This window comes from Cricetulus griseus, chromosome 3, assembly GCF_003668045.3.
Source record: "Cricetulus griseus strain 17A/GY chromosome 3, alternate assembly CriGri-PICRH-1.0, whole genome shotgun sequence".
NCBI classification, from domain to species: domain Eukaryota; kingdom Metazoa; phylum Chordata; class Mammalia; order Rodentia; family Cricetidae; genus Cricetulus; species Cricetulus griseus.
Genome location: NC_048596.1, coordinates 198,961,369 through 198,979,775, shown reverse-complemented (window position 1 = coordinate 198,979,775; position 18,407 = coordinate 198,961,369). Strand labels below are relative to the sequence as shown.

The following is an 18,407-nucleotide window of genomic DNA, read 5'->3' as shown; positions in this document are numbered from 1 at the left end:
CAGTTGACCTGGTGGTGTGAGGCCACTCCTACAGGAAAGGTGTGGCTTTTATGTACCCCTGTGGTAAGTTGGGCAGGGCCTGTGAATGACTCTCAGGAATATTTATTTTTGTGCAAACCCAGGTCCATTAGCAGGTCAACTTAGAGGGCTGGGTGAGAGGCAAACCAGGCTCTAGGTCCCCAGAGGTACTTCCAGCCTCTATAGCTGCCACTTAAGACTTACAGAGTTAGAGAACAGGCATGTTTGCCTTCTTAGGGGACCAAGTAAAGAAGAGGCCAAGGCAATGGCTAGACCAAGGTTGGATGCGCTCTGCCAGGCATGGTCTATAGCCAGCAAGTAACAGACTACAGGTGGGTACCCCATTGCCAACTCAGTAGTCATAGGGACCCATCCAGGTTTCGACGGGAGGGGCCCTTTGGCACTTGGTGCCTTTCCTTGCAGATTCAGCAAGTACAAGGTTTCATTCTCCCTAGGGGCCTGCAATTGGACGCGCATGGTGGCAGGGCTGAGGGTGAGCTAGAAGCAGAGGAAAAGAGCTCTGTATTGGGTGGTTGAGCCTTTGGAACGGGCTAGGTCCTGGAGGAAACGGTGGGGTGCCCGTTGCAGGTCTGCACAGGCTGGGGTATGGATTGAGGCCCACTGAATCTAAGACAACAGGCTGGCCTGTCAGCGAGCTTGTCACACCAAACGTCTTTATTATTAAGTGCCAAGGGTCCAGGCGGTGCGGCCCCGCAGACTCACTTCACGTGCTCGGAGGCGTGAGAGGAGCAGTAATACTTCTTGTGTGCGATGAAGGTGGACAGGCTGCTGAACCTGATGTTGCACAGGCGGCAGTAGCGGTGGCCACCACCACCACCTGATGCAGGAGCTGATGCGGGCGGGCCCTTGGAGGGCGTCCGCACACCTTGGTCTGTGGGGTCAGAAGGCGTGTTCTCAGGAACTGGGGATGGGGTGCGTGGCGCCCGGCTATCGGGACTGTCACGCGGAGCACGTTCGGCCGGTGTGCGGGGCTCAGCACCTGGGTTGGCTGCTGGCTTGGCTACCTGCAGGCCGTGCACCAGGCGCAAGTGCTCCACCAGGTCTCCGCGCACGTGCCCGTTGGGCGGGCAGTAGGGGCAGAGGGCAGCAGTGCGCAAAGGCGCAGCAGGGCACGAGTATTTCTTGTGAGCCAGGTAAGCTTCGAGGCTGTGGAAGCTTACGCGACATGCGGTACACTCATGGTAGTCGGCCAGTGCAGGCAGAGTGGCAGGTGCATCCGGAGTCTGGCGACGGGGCCGCTTGCTCAGGTCTATGGGCCCGTCGGGCACCGGGCCTGGAGAGGGCGTGGGGGTGGGGCCGGCGCTTGCGCTCGCCGGTCTCGGGGAGGAGGGCAGCTCAGCCGTGGGGGCGGGGACAACAGGCACAGGGGCGGGGCCTACTGCAGGAGGCGGAGCACTGGCTCCTGGCAGCTCATAGAGCTTGCGTCGCCGGCGCGTGCGCACGGGCGGAGCTGTCAGCGCCGGAGCCGCGGGTCCGGGAGCTGGCGCGGGTGCGGATGGCCGGCGCGGTGGCGGGTCGTGGCGCGAGGCGCAGTAGTAGCGCTTGTGTACAGTGTAGGTCTCGTGGCGGCTGAAGCGGATGTTGCAGGCCTCACACAGCGTGCGGCTGGGATCGTCCTCTGTGTCGTCCACCGAACTGCCTGGGCTCTGGCTGCCCTCGCTGCCCCGGCCAGCGGCTTCGGCCTCTGGAGTGGTCGCGCCACCCGTCTCTTCTCGTGGCCCAGGCCCTGGCGACAAGCGCTGCGGGTCTGCCTCTGCTCCTGGGGTCGCGCGGGCTGGCCCCGGAGCCGCCTTGGGTCTGCGCACAGAGGGCGTGTCCTCTGGCGCGCGGCGACCAGAGCAGTAGAGGCGCTTGTGCACGTAGAAGTTGTTGATGTTGTTGAAGGTGATCTCGCACTCAAAGCACGTGGCTCCCTTAGTCCCTGGGAAGAGGCCAGTGGGCGTTCCCACTGCCCCAGAGCTCCCCGCACCCTGCTGCAGCCGGCTGTGCACCAACTCGGACATCTTGGCCAGGATCTCCGAGGCCTGTGGCGCTGCAGGGCCGGTGGTATTGCCTGCATCTGGACCGAACACATACTGTGGCAGGAAGAGTGTCCCAGCCATTGCTAGTTCTCCAGGTCCTGGGCTGGAGCCTGGTGTGGGGCTGGACAGTTCTGTCTTCACTCTGACTGGAGTGGGACTGTGCGGTGAAGGTGTCCTAGAAGGAGCCTGGGGACCCGGCTCTCCCGGACCTGAGGCACGAGTCGCTTCAGGCTCTTCTGCAGCCTCCACTTTGATGGTTCTGGGGGCTGCTGGGGACTCGCTACTGCCCCCATTTTGGGGGGGCACTCTGGACTCTCCGTTGGTGACTTCAGCCAAGGCCTTACTGTCTAGTCCTGAGGATGGGGTGGGTGCCTTGTCAGCGGGAGCCAGGGTGCTGTGCATCAATGAGTGCTGCTGGAAGCTTGCCAGGCTGTCTAAAGAACACAGGGCTGTATGTCAGGCCTGGGGCAGGCCTTATGTAGGATGGATTAGGCAGAAGGACTTAGGACAAAGGCTGACAAAGACACCATGTATTGCCTATGGACAAGCCCCCGCCCCCCTTTCCACTTATCAGAGGGTCAGGAATGCCCCAATATGGCTGCTTACCTGGAGGAAGTTTGGCTGCTGGGTGTCCAGACCCTGGTGAGTAGATTTCACCCTTGGAGCCTGGCTGGCACACCATGTGGTTTGTCACCAGGTGGCTGTAGAGGATGTCCCTTGTGGTAGATATGAAGCCACAGTTGTGACAGACACCTGTAGGCCAGGCTGTTGTGGTCAGGGTTCTGGAGCTGAGGTGTGGCCCCAGAGACCCCATCCCGACCCTCTCCAGTCCACCTACCGCTGAGTGTGTCCGTATGCACCTTGAGGTGGCGTTCGCAGTTGGCCTTGGTGGTGAAGGCTGACAGGCAGATGAGGCACACAAAGGGACGCTCTCCTGAGACATGGAGATGAGAGACTGTCTTAGATCCCAGTGACAAGAAAGGGATACTGGACACTGGCCCTTTTTAGTTTCTTATCAGCCACATGCCTCCTAAAGGCCAGGCATACACCTAGCCCTGTATTACATGAGCAGGTAGCCACAGGGCAGCCTTGAGCTAGGCTGTGGAGAGAGACAGGAGAGCTGCATGGGTGCATGGTAGCAGAGGAAGTTTTCCTAAGCACCTGTCTGGTGTGTGGTGCTTGGATATGTGAAGAGCAATGGGCCAGGGGCAGGCGTGGGGCACTCACCACTGTGGCTGCGCATGTGGATCTCCAGCGAGCTGGCGCTGGGGCAGCTTTTTCGGCACTGGGGGAAGGGGCAGACACGCTCATTGGGGTAGGTCTCCTTGGGCTTTTCCTCAGTCGCTGAGGCAGGGGAGCCTGCACGCTGGCGGCTGGCGCAGTAGTAGAGCAGGTGGGCTTGCAGGTTCCGCTCACTACGGTACCAGATCCCACAGTCTTTGCAGGGGAAGACATCTTCTGGTGGAGGTGAAAGTGGGTATGAAGTACAGACTGACAGCGGGTACCTGATAGTAGGGACTGGCCTGGGAAGCCTGCTTCTCATGACTCCAAGTTGAGGTACTGGCTTGTGGTAAACCTGATGCCTAGGGTCCTACCAGGAATGGAGTCTCTAAGTGATTCCTGCAGGTCACCCCTGACCCATAGCAGTGACCTACTCCTGAGACTTTTCACACTGTAAGACTCGCCTAGGCTACTGTCTCTGCACTGGGAACTTGGCTCCTACTGTTGTCTTAGGGCAAACATTCCCTCCCTTTCATTGCATACTTCTCATGGGGCATGCACCCAGATCCCCTGGGGCTGAGCCCTTCCTACCTTAGCAGGCCATGTGCAGTCTTCTAGCACTCAGGTCACCCTGTGTTAGCTGAGTTCTGTCCTTCTTCAGTTCAGTGTCTTACTGGGAGTATAATTCACCCCCCCCCCACCGTGTGTTTGTGTGTGTGTGTGTGTGTGTATACAAACTGGACCTCTTGCATCTGAACACCCAGCACCTCTGAGTTATGTCCCAGCCCGGATCTTTGACTTGTGTGTCACCCAAAGTCTGCCCCAGGGGGTCGTATACTTACTGTTGATGACGGCAGTAGCGAGGATGGATGCCATGCCGGCCTGCTGGGGCAGCAGCTGGATGTCTGTGTGTGCTGGGGCTGGGCCTCCAGGTTCGACTGGTTCCTTCACAGGGTGTCTGGGAGTACTGCCAGGCTCAGTCATAAGGAGCACACGTAGAAGTCCACCAGAAGGCACCACCTTGGTGACCCTGCACCAGAGGGCGTCATCTGTAGGGTACAGGCATTTATGATGCTGGGATCAGTGATTCTGGGCTTACAATGGGGGTCCTTCTCTTTGTCCCCCACATTGGGGCCCACTGTACTGCCAGGGATAGGTGAGGCCAGGCAAATGTCAGGAAGTGGCTTTGTTCAGGATCACAGTTGTGCCTGTCTGGATTTTGGGGGTGTTATCCTGTGTCTGAGAAAGGATTGGGGATATTCCATTTCCAGCAAAAGACTGGGTATGGAACTGGAAGCAATAATTCTGGGGATCTTGTGTAGCCACTTGGCTGGAGTGGAGGGGTTTTCTGATGTAGGTTCTCCATCCTGCTGTGAATTGGCTAGATGCTGTTCCTACAGTGGCCTGTAGAGGGCAGCCTCAATCAACAAAAACCCTTGTGTGCTGGGCCAGCATTTCTACCTCCTGGCCTGGAACCCTGAGTCTGTGCTTCCCTGAGCTGTCGGCAGGGTCACTGCTGGCCTCTGTCCCAAACCACTGGCTACTCCCAGCAGAAAATAGGAAAAGAAAGGGGACTGTGTCTGTCCTAAGGCAGCAGGAGGAGCTGATCTGCAGTGCAGAGCCTGGGTAAGTCCCAATTTGGGGGCAAAGGTGATATAGGAAAAAAAAAAAAAAAGACTCACCAAAGACCATAGGATTTCTGGGGTCATTATGAACCTGTCTGCTTGGTTTCTATTTCCCCAAAGTGCAGGCCCTTCCTAGATCATGTCACTTTTATCATCATCAGCCCTATAAGGAGCCTTGTCTTTTGTGGGCAGGACACTTGGGCAGAATGGTCATAGAAACCTATGGGCAGGGCAGACTTAGTGGTGCAAGCACATGGCTGGCAATCTGATGTTGGGGCTAGTACAGGCTGCATTCTGGCTGCTCCCTCTGGGTTATTAGACCACCCTTTGGTAGGGTAGGGAACATGGTCCCCTCTGCTCTGCAGATAGGGAACCTGAAGCGTGTGCACAAGCACGCATGCACATACGCACGCACGCACGCACGCGCGAGTGCACACACACACACACACACACACACACACACACACGGGATGAAGTGTTGGCACAGATCCTACATATTTGACCCCAACTCTTAATTCCTTTGGACCTTGGGAAGGGTGCTCTGCTTCTCCTGAGGGCCTACTCAGGGGTTAACTTCAAGGACAAAGCTTTCAGGACATTTTAGTTGAGGGGAGAGCCCCTTTGTACCCCCCCACACACACTTTTAGAAGACTGGAGAGACAGAGGGGTCAAGTAGGATAAAACTGTTCGACCACAGTCTTTTCCCGTTTTCTAGATGGAGCAATAGCCTGGAAGGCCAGGGACTTACCCAAGGTCCTACAGCTAGTAAGGGTGGGTCTGAGTATGAGCACAGTCAGTCTAACAGAACCCAGGCTGGGCCTCATGTTGCTGTCCTTCAGTGACCCCCAGAATCCCTCAGCAGTCAGTCTCTACCTAAGCCCAGGTGGAGAAGAGGCAATCTCAAGGGGCCAGTGCAGCTCATCTGGCTCTTTTGTCAGGAGGTATGATTTGCTCAGGACTTCAGCTCCTAAGATTGTTCATCGTCCTCTCAGATGGGGTTCTGGGGCTCTCTCAAGCAGTTTCACTATCACTCTCACCCAGATAGGCTGGTATCCCTTTAAGAGCTGGGCCAGACAGAGCCAAGTGGCCCCACTGTCTGAAAGACCTTAGAGGGGAGGGAGGCAGGCATATGAGACAGACCCTTCCTGTAGATCTCAGAGTTGGCTTCAGCTTCAGTCTGGGCCTGGGGTAGCATCCTTAGCCAGCAGGCCTCATCCACCAGCAGGGTCACAGCTGGGCCCTAGGGAAAAGCAGGAACAGGAAAGGATCAGCCTATATAGGAATGCTTATTGGGACTTGGCTGTGCAATGGTGGTCAGTGGCCTGGTAGTTGATATGGCTGGGGTGTGTAGTCCAAACACTATGATATTTGGAGGCACAGCAGGAAGCTGCTTTTTCCAGGTTAGGCATTCAAGCAGTGTGCCCAAGGGCACACAGCTAGTGAGTCTAGAGCCTGCAGACCTGCTGGTCCCTTCCTGCAACAGTGGATGCCTGCAGGGAGCTACATGATACCAGTTCCTCCTGAGTGAGGGAGAGAGGGAGGGAGGGAGGGAGGGACAGAAGGAGGGAGGGAGAGGGAGAGAGGGGGCAGAAGGAAGGATAGAGGGAGGGAGGGAGGGAGGGAGGGATGGGGAGAGAGAGAGAGAGAGAGAGAGAGAGAGAGAGAGAGAGAGAGAGAGAGAGAGAGAGACTCTGTGTCCCCCTACAGTAGAGTTTTCCTCTCTAGTGCAGGGCAGAACTTTTATCCCTGTCTATTCATTGGCAGCATGGTCACTTCACTATGGTAGGCCACCTTAGCCCAAGACCAGCTGTGTTGCTGAGGCTGAGTAAAGGGGAGGGGTATCTGTGGCCCTATGCCCTCTTCACCACCCTAAAGGCAAGAACTCTGAGGCCAAGTAAAGGGTTGGGGGTATAAATTTCAGCCTAGGGCTGTGCCACACACTTCCTCTGCAGCTTGGTCTAGACCTGGAAGGAAAGAGCTCTGGGATCAGCCCCCCCAGGGCCACCAAAGCTGCTTGTTTCCTGCCCCCTACACCCTGGCGCTCAGCCCAGCAGCAAAGGAAGTATACGTGGCCATGTCTCAGTGCAGCCCAGGCTGGAAGGTTGGGCTGGGATTTAGTCTCACATGAGACATAGCCAGTGGCAGGCAAGCAGGGGCAGCAGAAGCCCTGTCCTGTTTGTCCTTGGAGGGTGTGTGACTTCTGCCACCCAGGGCATCTATCTCCCCTCCTGTGGGGTTGAATCTCAGAGCCCCTGGACCTAGCCACTTGGGTACTATGTAAAAGTAAAGAGCATGCCCATGCGTTATTGTCAGCTACTCACTGTTTTATTCAAATAAATGCCTTTTAACCAGAAGCCTGTACCTCAAGAACTTTTAACTGAAGGTCCAGAGCCGCTTCTCACTTTGTGGTGTGCATGGCAACTGGCCCATGGGTAGGAAAGATAAACGACCAGCTGGAACAGGAGGAGAGACAGGCTGCTGACTGTGGGGCACCACCCTGCCAGGACTGTGCTTGCCTTTCCTTGTGTGTGGTGCCCATATAACTCCAGGGCTAAACATCAGGGTCTAATTCAGGCTTGACATTTCCACTGTGGCCCCTGTGGACCAACTTTTCAGAGACCCCATTCACGTGGCATATACAGAGCCAGCAAGATAAGGCCTACTAGCTGGGAACTCCCAGTGACCATGTACCATGAGATCAGGACAGCCCAGCCAGGTGGCTTCCACGTCACCTACTTGCTGCCACGTGGCTTGTCATGGAGCAGAGAGTGGAGATAAGCTGGGAACCCTAGAGTCTCGGTAGGTGACACCTACTACACCTCTGGCCTCAGTTTTCTATATACCAGCAGAGTGAGGCCCACATGATGTGAAGCTACTAGGTTGCTGGAAGCCCCTGCTGGCTGTGGTCTCCTCCTTGTCCTGCCACCAGCTCTCAGAGGTTACAGGCAGGCAATTCCACTCTCTATGGCCCTTTCCTCCCTGGACACTGATGAGTACAGGTATACAGGAAGCCCATGGAGCTGCATACACTGGCCACGGCTGCCTTAGCCTTTGCATGAAGGATGATGTGAACAGGTATCTCTGGGCCCGGGTACGAGCCTTAAAGGGTCCTGGACCATGCTGGCAATTGCCAGATGTCCATTGAGGGAGTGTATTTTATCCAATGCTTCAGCTCTGTTGGTGTCGGGGGGGGGGGTGGCTCATTCTTAATGGGTACCTGGCTGACTCCCAGGAATGCAGTGGATAGGTATGCCTTCAAGGTCACAGTTGGGTAGCTTGGAGCAAACCCGAGAGGTAATGCAGCCCACGGGGTGTGGCACCCACAATGGGGACCTGTGACTCCCATAGCCTAGCTGTTCCTGGCTGGAGCAGATGGTTGTCAGTGAGGTGGCTGGGTCTGGCCCTCCCTGCCTCAGCCTTCCACGTCTCTAATGAATATTAATGAGCAGAGGAGGGTGAGAAAATTAATCTGCCTGATCCTTTGATGGGTGCTGTGGTAACGATATGAAATCTAATTATTCGTCCCAATATTTCTAAACCCTCAAACTGAGACTGACAGCCTCGCGGTCGGTTTAACGCTTATCGCTCTCTGGAGCAGCATGTTCACGGCATGATAAAAACACGCGCGCACCACTTTGCTGACGCTGCACAAGCCGCTCTTTCTGTGGAGGTCCCAGTGTAGGGAGCACCATACTGCATCCCCCCCACCCCCTGCAGCACTGCGGCATGTGGTGCAACTTTGGGGAGCAGAGCTAGGGGGTAGCTAGGGCTGCTGTTCATAACCACATCAACTCCCCAGGGAAACAGCTCATGTGATCTTGGTTGCCCCAAAACAGATGTCCTAGGCCTCCATCCATGGTCCTTCTCTGCTTCCAGGGGGCCTGTCATCCCACTGTGTCAGGATAGGTTGGTGTTTAAGACAGGGATTACATTCCTTCTTTTTCCTATCTGGATCTCTTAGACCCTGGAGGATGGAGCACTGCTCAATCTGACCTGACATACCTGGTCAGCTCCCAGTTTGGTCCAGAACCTCCAAGTCAGCAAGGGCCACTCTTTGATCTACTCTGGCAGTGGCTAGAATGGAAGGACAGGAGCAGGGGCTGGCTACAGGTTCCCCTACAGACAGGTTAAGGTCCCGGAGTGTGGCTTGTTTATTTTCTTTCTTTTAGTCTTTTATTGCCGAACAGTTCTGGAATAGAAGCTCTTCTCTAGTGTTGAAGGCACCAGCCAAAGCCCCACAGGGTCCTGCCCCACCCATGGGCAGCAAGGAACAGGCCTGAAAAGGGTCTATTTTATTTTTCAGATGGGAGAGCTACCAGACAAGTTTTTCTGTAATTCAGGCTGGTCTTGAACTTGCTACATAGTCAAAGATGATTGTAAACTTCAACCTCTGGCTTCTACCCCTTGATTCCTGGGCTGACAGGTGTACCACCATGGCTGGTTTATGTAATACTGGGGATTGAAACCAGGGCTTTGTGCATATTAGGCAAGTACTGTACCAGTCAAGCTATATCTTCAGTATGGGACTTATGTTTGATTCTCATAGCCTGGCCCTTTTGCAGAGACCATCGGAGGCATGATGCAACCATCTCTCTCCCTGGTCTCAGTGCCTCACCCACTTATCTGTATAGGTGTGCCCAGGGTCAGAGAATTCATTCCAGGTCACCATCCAAGTCGCCATTTGTCTCTTCCTCCTGGCTCTAACTCATCCCAGCCCCCAGCTTAGGATGATGTCAACCACTTTAAATTCTCCCATGGATCTGAGCCTGCTCCTGTTACCCCCAACAAAGAGGTCAGTGTCTCGACTCCAGGGGCCGACAGTCATCAGAAACCATATCTGTGCACCATCTGCTACGACAACTTTATCCGAGGCTGCTCCCAAACCTTGTTGTCCAAGTATAAAGACATTTATAGGGAAGTAGGCCCTTTCAGGTGGGCAGCTTGGCCCAGAAATGGCATCCCACACTGCTGCCTGGACTTGAGATCTCTATGAGCTGGACAATCAGGGCTGAGACTGGGTGACTCCAGTACTAACTGCTCTCCTGATCCATCCACCTGTGCTGAGAATTTACTGATCCACTCATCTTCCACAGTGATGGCAGCTCAGGGCTCCTTTCTTTTTCCCAGATGCCCATTGCCCACCTCACATGTGCAGGGCTGAAGCCCAGTAAGATGGCTATGCACACAGGTCTGAGAAGCTCAGCCCCGTCCCAGTGGCCTTTTCAGTCACGTATTCACTCATTCATTCATTCATTCATTCATTCATTCACTCCTCAGATGGTTTCTGAAGGCCAGCTGTGTGCCAGGTGCTAGGGGCAAAGTAAATAGGAAAGAGGATGGACTAGGGCCTGTTAAGGACAATAGGAGACAAGGGTCCAGAAAGTGTCAGGTCTGGGCTTGCTGTTAACTGGGTTTTATGTTAGAAGACGAGCCAGGGAGGGTGCTAGGCCATCACAGGCAGAGAAATGCAGTGAATCTGACCCAGGAGATGAGTGATCACCTGCAGGGAAGGTCCCAGGTGTATGGTTTAGCCACCCTTGCCAGCCATCCCTCTGTTGGAATATCTCACAGCCTTTTATCTCAGGTGGCTTTGGGGCCCACAGATGAGGTAGCTGCAGGTGGGCCTGAGGCTATAGCTGCTCTAGTTCAGAAGCAGGTAGGAGAGCCTGAACAGAGCCTGGAGCTGGGTATTTCCTAAGCTCCTACCACAACAAAAGGGAAACTGAGGCATGGAGAAGAAGGGTGCCCAGGCCCCCACAAGGCCAGCAGAAAGCCTAGACTAGAAGTACACTTTCGCTTCTGCCTGGTGACCCAGCCAAATGATACTCATGACTACCCCAGTCTCTGTGGAGTGGGCACAATGGTAGCTTCACAGATGTCACCAGAATTGTGAGAGTCATCTCATTTAGAGAAAGGGTCTTGCAAATCTGAGTTCAGAATCTCAAAATGAAAATCTGAAAGTACCTGAAGCAGGGCAGTCCTGGGCCCAATAACAAGTGGCCTAAAAAAGAGAAGAGGCAATGGGGAGACAGGAGCCACATGAAGTCAGCAGCAGACAGAGTGATGGCCAAGGGCCCTGGGGCCACCAGAGGTCTCAGCAGACTCTGCCTCAAAGACCCACAGGGCCACCTCTACCCGCTGGGATAGTGGCCACCGTCTTCAACCATGACAAGTGTAACTGAGACTCCAGTACTCCAGGTTATAGCACTCAGGGGGCATCTATGGGAGGATCTGCCTGCTGTCAGAGTACACCAGACAGCTGTTTCCAGCTGAGGTCCCTGAGGCTGGCTGTCTCTTCTGAGCAGTAAGATGGGGTTTGGAATGCCCTAGTAGGTCAGCAAAGCAGGACCCAAACACAGTATATCCCTGTCTGGGTAAAGCAGCAGTGAGCACAGCTGGGCTGTGTGTCCTGGGAAGGAGGCCTTTCCTTCCAGTTACACAGAGATGTGGCTGAAACCCAAGCTGCCCCAGCATTCTCCTAAAGTCCCCAGCTAGGGTGGGGTCTGAGGCGAGTCAGGGCTTTGCCATGATAGCCTAGGTTTCCTAGTTCAATCCTCAGGTGAGAGGTCCCCAGACCATTAGGGGTTGACCTAAAAGCCATTCCACACTTTTAAGTGAACACTTGCCCAAAACCATGTGGAGGCTGGACCCAGATGGTCCCACTTCAGTCTCTCTAGCATCTTTCCCTGCTTAGCTGTCATGGGCCCTCCCCTGGCTTCACTGGTGTTATGGTGGGCTCCTGGCCAAAGTAAGTAAGCTGAGGGGAACAATGAACAGGCAGAACTAGTATGGCCAGGCTGGAGTGAATGGTTATGCACTCACCATTCTTCTATCCATCCACTTATGTACCCATTTCTGTCTTCTCATCCACTCTTCCAGCCATCCATTCATCGACCTATCATCCACCCACTCACCATCTATTCACTCCTTCCTCTCAACCTGTTCATGTGTCCACCTACACATGGACCCGTTCATGATTACACATCTACACATTCACTTATCGAATGACCCACCCACTATCCATCCTCTAACTAACCGTTTATGCTTCCGTATACACTCATCCATCCATCCATCCATCCATCCATCCATCCATCCACTTACCTCCCATCTACTCTCATTTACCCATCCACTCACCCACTCACTCCTTACCCAACTTTATGTGCTCACCCACTCATCCTTACATTCATCAATACAGCCATCCACACAGCATCCTCATCTCCTCCCTCTTCATTAACCCATCCTGAGCATCTGGGGGTGAGGTACATTGTGGAGCTGGGACCTTAAGAAGCCTTTTCAACTGTCCTCTTTTACAGGCAATGGAAACCATAGCAAACCATGGATTCAAGACTACCAACTCTCCATTCAGGGCTGTGTGACTCAGTTTCCTTCCTGGATACTAACCTTGGATATCTGGTGTGGGTAGCAATGTTGGGGGGGGGGAATTTCCCTTTCACCATGTCCCCATGGTGAGCAGCCCCCAGCCTAAGAGAAGCCGGGGAAAGGGGCCCCATATCTGCACACACTCCCTCCTCCTTCTCTAAGGGGAGAGGAGGAACTGCCTGGCGGCTGATAGGGCCATGGGGCAGGAGGCGACTTCTTCCTCAGGCTGCGGGGAGAACTGGGACCCATCAGCAGAACTTGATAAGAGCCCGCTGAATGTTAGCAAAAATATTTAGACAATAAACGAAGTATCGCAAAGGCGCCCATATCTTTCAGAAATCAATCATCTGTACCGTGTGTCTGGACGCTTGGCGCCAAGGCAGAGATAGTGCCTGGCTGGGGAGATAAGGGTTAATCAAGGATTTAATTCTGTGAGATAGAGGGGAGTGAGGGAGGTGCTTCCTCCCTCTTCTAGGAGCCTCAGAGACATTGTGATGCTGGCACTCCATTGGCCAGCATCTCACACCTGGGTGGGGACTCTAGTTCTTGCCACCTTCCCAGGCTGAGCTATTCCAGGAGTCAAACTGGGAACAAAGGGTGGTAGGGACAGAGGCTCTTGTGAGGAGGGGTGACTTGAGATGGCAGGAGAAGAGTTTAGCACAGTTGGGCTAGGTTCTAGCTCTCCCTCAGCTCTCTGGATCACGGTGATTTAGGTAAGAGCCTCAGAGCATTAGCTTTGTCATCTATAAAATAGGGTCATTTGGGGCTAAGGAGATGGGTCAGTGGGCAAAGAGGCTTGCCTCTAAGGATGGCAATATGGGTTCATTCTCCAGGACCCAAAAGGTAGAAAGAACAAATCAACTCCTATAAGTTGTCCTCTGACCGCCACAAGTTATATGTTGGAATGTGTGGAAGGACAGATAGATGGACATAGAGAGAGGAGGGTGAGAATAAATTTTAAAAATTGGCAACAGTGGCCTGCCTTCTAGGGTTTGGGGAGGATGCCATGTAGAATGTTCCTGGGGACATACTTATTTGTCCTATCTTGGGTTGACCACCCCAAGGAATACAGAGGAGACTGTCACAGGGCACACCAGGACCTGGGTGCCAGTTCCTGGGCAGACCTGACTTTGCTCCTGTTGCTACATGAGGGTTTTCCTGAATAGAATGTGGAGATAGGGGCCACCAGATTCCTGGTTGCACACAGACTCCTTTCTGACCAACCAGTGCCAGTGGTCTCCAAGTCACTTGCTGTCTACCGTACACAATAATATGCTCACCCTGTAGAGCCACTTTGAATGCCCTGGCTTCCTTCCTACTGGACCTCATTCAGCTGTGGTGTGCATCATGACATCCCTCCCTGGACCTTAGGCTAGCCTCCTTCCTCAGGCTGTACTGAACATGTACAGGGTCAAGTACCATTCTAGGCCTATCTCACTCACTCCACAAAGCTGCCAGCAGGTAAGGGGATCGACTCCTACTTCACAGAGCACAGCCTGACCTTATCTTCTCTGCAGACCTACGCCTAAAGGAAGCCTCTAGGTTCCATGTGACCTGCCTGTGGTCTCAAGGACTGAGGAAACAGTGGCTCTGAGCAGGAAGGGATCTGCCTGGGACATAGTAAACAGAAAACCCCAGGTGGACATGCTTAGTCCAGGACCAACTCCTTCCTGCTCTCACTGGACAGCTTGGGACAAGTATACCTATCCTGGGGGCTGAAAAGCTATGGGGACAGGCCACAAGCCTCTGTAGGTGGATTATTTGAACCCAGTGAGCTTTTCCAACATGAGAAAGGTTGTCCCAACATAGAGATTCTGAGTCACCACATATGACTAGTGCAGAAGGGGCTGTGAGTGGGTAGTCTGTGCTAGGGACCTGTTTGCTGCTCCACACCTGCCTATGGCCATTGTATTAGCAGTCTGTGCTTCTGTAATGTTTTTGAATATGAGACTGTGTGTGCACAATCCTGACTTCTAGATGCTGGGGAAGTACAGCCGGAAGTCTTAGCCTCACCTGCAAAGGGTACTAAGAAGGCAGTCCTCAGATCAAGGAATCCAGAAGCATGTGGCACTGGCTGGCCAGTGAATATCTTGGATAAAGCCACACCCGATTGCCACATTAGGAGACAGAGGGCCTACACCACCACAGTGCCCTGGCATAAAGACACCTTATCCTAGGCTTGACAGGGCTAACCTAGGAGCTGTTGGGCCTCCCAGGCCTTTGCCATTATACGCCATGAACATTGCACAAGCCCCTCCAATTCCTGCTCATCAGCTGCCTACACAGCTGCCCCATGTTTGTACTCAGGTCTCTGTGTTCTGGTGTCCTTTTCCATCTGCAGTGATTTCAAAAGGAACCCACACATCACAGCAGGAGGAAGCCAGGCCAACTTGACATAACAGAAGCAGCCTCAGAAGCAAGTCCAAGACAAACGGCAGTGTAGTTGTGTGTGGGGAAGGAGGCTGCCTTAGGAAATCTCTGCCCAGCAGTATAGGGCAAGCAGTATAGCAAGCAAGCTGAGCCAGTGCCGGAAAGCCATGCCTACCCCAGCACCTGTTTCTGTGTCAGAAGGAACTTATCTTCTGCAGCACCACCACCCCCTTCACTCAAGCTGCTGCCCACCCCTGGCCACCTTTCCCTCCCAACCTGATGAGCACCCTGTTCCTTGCTGCTCACTCCCTTTGGACACCCTTCCTTTTCTCTGCTGGGCTCTACTCCCCTAGGAAGTCCCCAAAAGCACAGTATCACTCCCTTCAGAGGCCTCCCAGGAAGTCCCTCCCTTTTACCCTTGGCTCTTTGGGTTCCACCAAAGTTCCCCATGGGTAAAGGCAAGAGTTGGGGTTTAGCTCCTTACCGGTTCTTCCCGCTCAGGGGATAAGGCTCTGGTCTGGATGCTCCCATGGAATGGGCCCCAGGATAGACCCTCAGTGAGGCTCAGTCGGGCCCGCACACACCTCTGCCCGTCCTGCAGTGCCAGCTCCAGCTCCTCTGAAGGGAAACATGGTGGGGTGAGGTGGCTGCTTGGTGATCCCCCAGCCCACTTCTGTCCCATAGTCCCCATCCTGGCCTGGTCCTAGAGCCAGGCCTTTGCCCTTTTTGAGTTGCAGAAATGCCACAGAGAGGTGGACAGGCAGGTCACACCATGGCCTTGCTCATAGTCTGCAGAACCTGTGTGTGCCATACACTACACGCAGAACCTCGTGCATGAGGTCAAATGGTAGCCCTTTACAGGACATCACCTGTAACTGAATGTCCCTTGCATGCGGGGAAAAAGGTCTGCAGGTGTGACTAAATTAAAGATCAAGAGATAAGATCAACCTGGATTTGCAGGTGGTTCTAAATAAAAGACAGTGTCTTTAAGAAAGGCAGATGGAAAATACAGAGCCAGAGGGTATGCCACATGAGGCTTCTAGAACTTCTGATGGATTGTGGCCTGCAGGATGGGACAAGGAGACCCTTGGTTGTACTAATTGGTATTAGCTGTGGGACATATGGACACCTGGCCAGCCACCTGCCCTACTTTGAGCCTCTGTTTCTTTAAAGGAGGCAGGAGTATGGTCATTCCCTCAAAGGGTGGTACTTCCCCAGGCCACACACCTTCTGCCCTGTCCACCTGCTACTCAGGCTGCCAGCCAGTGGAGGCCTCACATGGCCTGGCCTGGTCCCCTGGCCAGAGAGCTGTGGCGGCCCCACTTCCTGGAGCCCCATCAGGCAGGCTGTGGCCTTAATGGGCTTGATCATCAGATAACTGGCCAGCTAATGGTGGAGATAAGGTGTAAATACGCCAGGAGGCCCCATGGAGAGCTGTAACTGGGCCTTTGTCTTCCCCAGGGCTGATAAGATGGCAGTGGACCAGGGCTGGAGGCCAAGGAGGCCCGCACCCCTTTATCAGCCTGGGAGTGGGAGAGGGGCTGAGGGGCCAGAAGGCAGGCTCTACCCTTCATAAAAGCAACCAGTCCTCTGCAGCTCAACCAGGACACTGTCCTGGTGCAGGGTTGTCCCACTGGCTCCCCTTCCCTTGTCCCACAGGCCATGGCTCAAAGTTGACACGGGGATGGTCAGTACCATCTATAGGAGCAGAGACAAGAACTGGGCAGCACTGTCCTAAGGGGGATACAGAGACTAGTTCCTGTGAAGTTTATTTCCAGTCTAGATGAGGAAACTGACTACAGGGCTTTTTATCTGTTGTGACAGTGACCTGTCAGCTTCCCCTGTTTTTGGTACTTAAGTCTTTGGTCCCCACACAATGGCCCTCACAACAGAAATGGAATTAGACCAGAGAATTCTTTTGAGAGTCTGTGCTTAAAGCTTGGCCAACCAGGATCCCACCTAGGTGTCCGGAAGTTCTATCCTGAGAAGGGTGTACCTGGATCTTGAGACAGACAGCCAAGTCATCTACCCCCACATGACTCCTATTCTGTGTTTAGAACATTCCTCAGGAGATGAGACCTGGCAGCCCCTGTGTCAGGAGCTCCCTGTTACAGGGATACCTTCATCTGAGGCTGTGTCCTCACAAATTGGGGCACAAGGTAGGGAGGCAGTTGATGCAGGTCACCCTGAGGGTGTGGCATGGGCAGTCCTACAGCCACACCCATCCATGCTGCTACCTGTGGAGGCCAGGCCCTTTTGGACAGCTCTGGGCTCCAGCTTGCCTCCAGCCCCCACGGGGAAGGAGCCAGTCAGTGCCACCCCCTCACTCACCCACCGACAAACGGCCCCGCACCCTAATCAGAGTTCATGGCCATGGCTCAGCCTTCCAGATAAGAATATGGCTGGCATTTCCCACGGCAGCCACCCTATCCTCTGGGTATCACACTTTGCCAGAGAGGGCTGGTTGCTGATAAGGGCTGTGGTCCCTCTCCCGGGGGACAGCAGCACCACTCTGCACTCAGGGACTGGAGGAAGCCTAGGAGAGTTGGGGATGTACAACAATCACTATGGTAACATACCTCTCTGGTCCAGGGTCCAGGCCAGCCAGTCTGAGGCTGCCTTTTGAGGCAGATAGGTAAGGGGAGAACAGCTGATCTCAGCCTCAGCTCACCCCGGCACCTTGTGCAGGGTGACCCATGCAATTGGGCTTCTATGCTAGAAAACATAGTTCCTGCACCAACCCCTTATGGACAAAAAATGAGCTAGCACCCAGCAGAGATGCTCTCATAGCAATTCAAACAATAGCAGACAAGTGGGGCATGGAGAAGTGATTCCTTTTCCAAGGACCCTGAGACTGAGAGTGTACGAAAGCAAGCTCAGGGTTATAGAGGCCTGGCAGGTGAGGGGCTGGAAAGACAGTGTTCTACAAAAACTGGAGCTCAATGGCGGTGACAGGAAACCTGGGCTAGATGTGGCCATAATCTAGTATCTGGGTTTGTGGCATGTGTTCTCTATCAGAGCCCCGAGGGGTTTCCGGGGGGCAGGGATTGGGCCATAGCTTCTATTCTGGGAATTCTGGGAACAAGGTGCTGTCCAGATGCCCTTATGGGCACAGGCAGCTCCTATGGCAGGCTGTTATGGTGGGTTCCAGCCTGGTTCAGGCCTTGGTCACCTGTTCCCTCAGTTGGAGAAAGGAGAACATGTCTTTTGTCTCTTAAGACCAGCAGTCCTAACATGAACCCTGGCCCCATCTTCTGAATGCCTTAGCCCAGCATCAAACAGGACTTACGGGATTCCTCCTGGCATACCTAGGAGACTAAGGCTCAAAGAGGATCAACAACTAGCTGGAGTATGCATAGCAGACAGGCTGAGTTTGAGCCAGAGTCGCCACACTTATAACCTCAGTTGAGGAATGACGTAGGAGGGAGAAGCTGGCTTCTTCCAGAGCTGAAATATTCTGGCTCTGGTCTCAGTTTCCCTAATGTTCTCTGGTGGACCCTTGGCAGGAACCAGGCTGTCACTACAGGTCCAGCACTGGGCCAAGGGCTAATGTATTCGGGTAAACAATTGTACACATTGCTTCTAGAACACGTGCTAGGATGTAATTGCATTCCCCAGAAGCATCTTCAAGGAACCTTGCATATTTATCTGTTTGCAATGTTAGTCATATACGGCCCTCAGGGCACTCACCCCCCAGGAACAGAAGCTCAGGATCCACCTCCTCAGCTGGAGCCTGGCTGGGGGTGGGGTT

At 54.0% G+C, this 18,407-nt stretch overlaps 1 protein-coding gene across 2 annotated transcripts in view; it reads right to left on the bottom strand.

Annotated features, from left to right (window-relative positions):
- Window positions 1-80: 80 nt before the first annotated feature.
- Window positions 81-18,407, bottom strand: part of Zfpm1 (zinc finger protein, FOG family member 1) — a 60,330-nt gene continuing 42,003 nt past the window's right edge. For both annotated transcript variants that reach the window (XM_035442732.1, XM_027410676.2), the window contains 7 exons: window positions 15,141-15,274; window positions 6,047-6,146; window positions 4,124-4,330; window positions 3,288-3,518; window positions 2,899-2,994; window positions 2,667-2,813; window positions 81-2,494 (listed from right to left, as the gene is read on the bottom strand). In XM_035442732.1, the coding sequence (XP_035298623.1) occupies window positions 738-2,494; window positions 2,667-2,813; window positions 2,899-2,994; window positions 3,288-3,518; window positions 4,124-4,330; window positions 6,047-6,146; window positions 15,141-15,274 (2,672 nt within the window). In that variant the 3' untranslated portion in view covers window positions 81-737. The remainder of the gene's footprint in view (window positions 2,495-2,666; window positions 2,814-2,898; window positions 2,995-3,287; window positions 3,519-4,123; window positions 4,331-6,046; window positions 6,147-15,140; window positions 15,275-18,407) is intronic.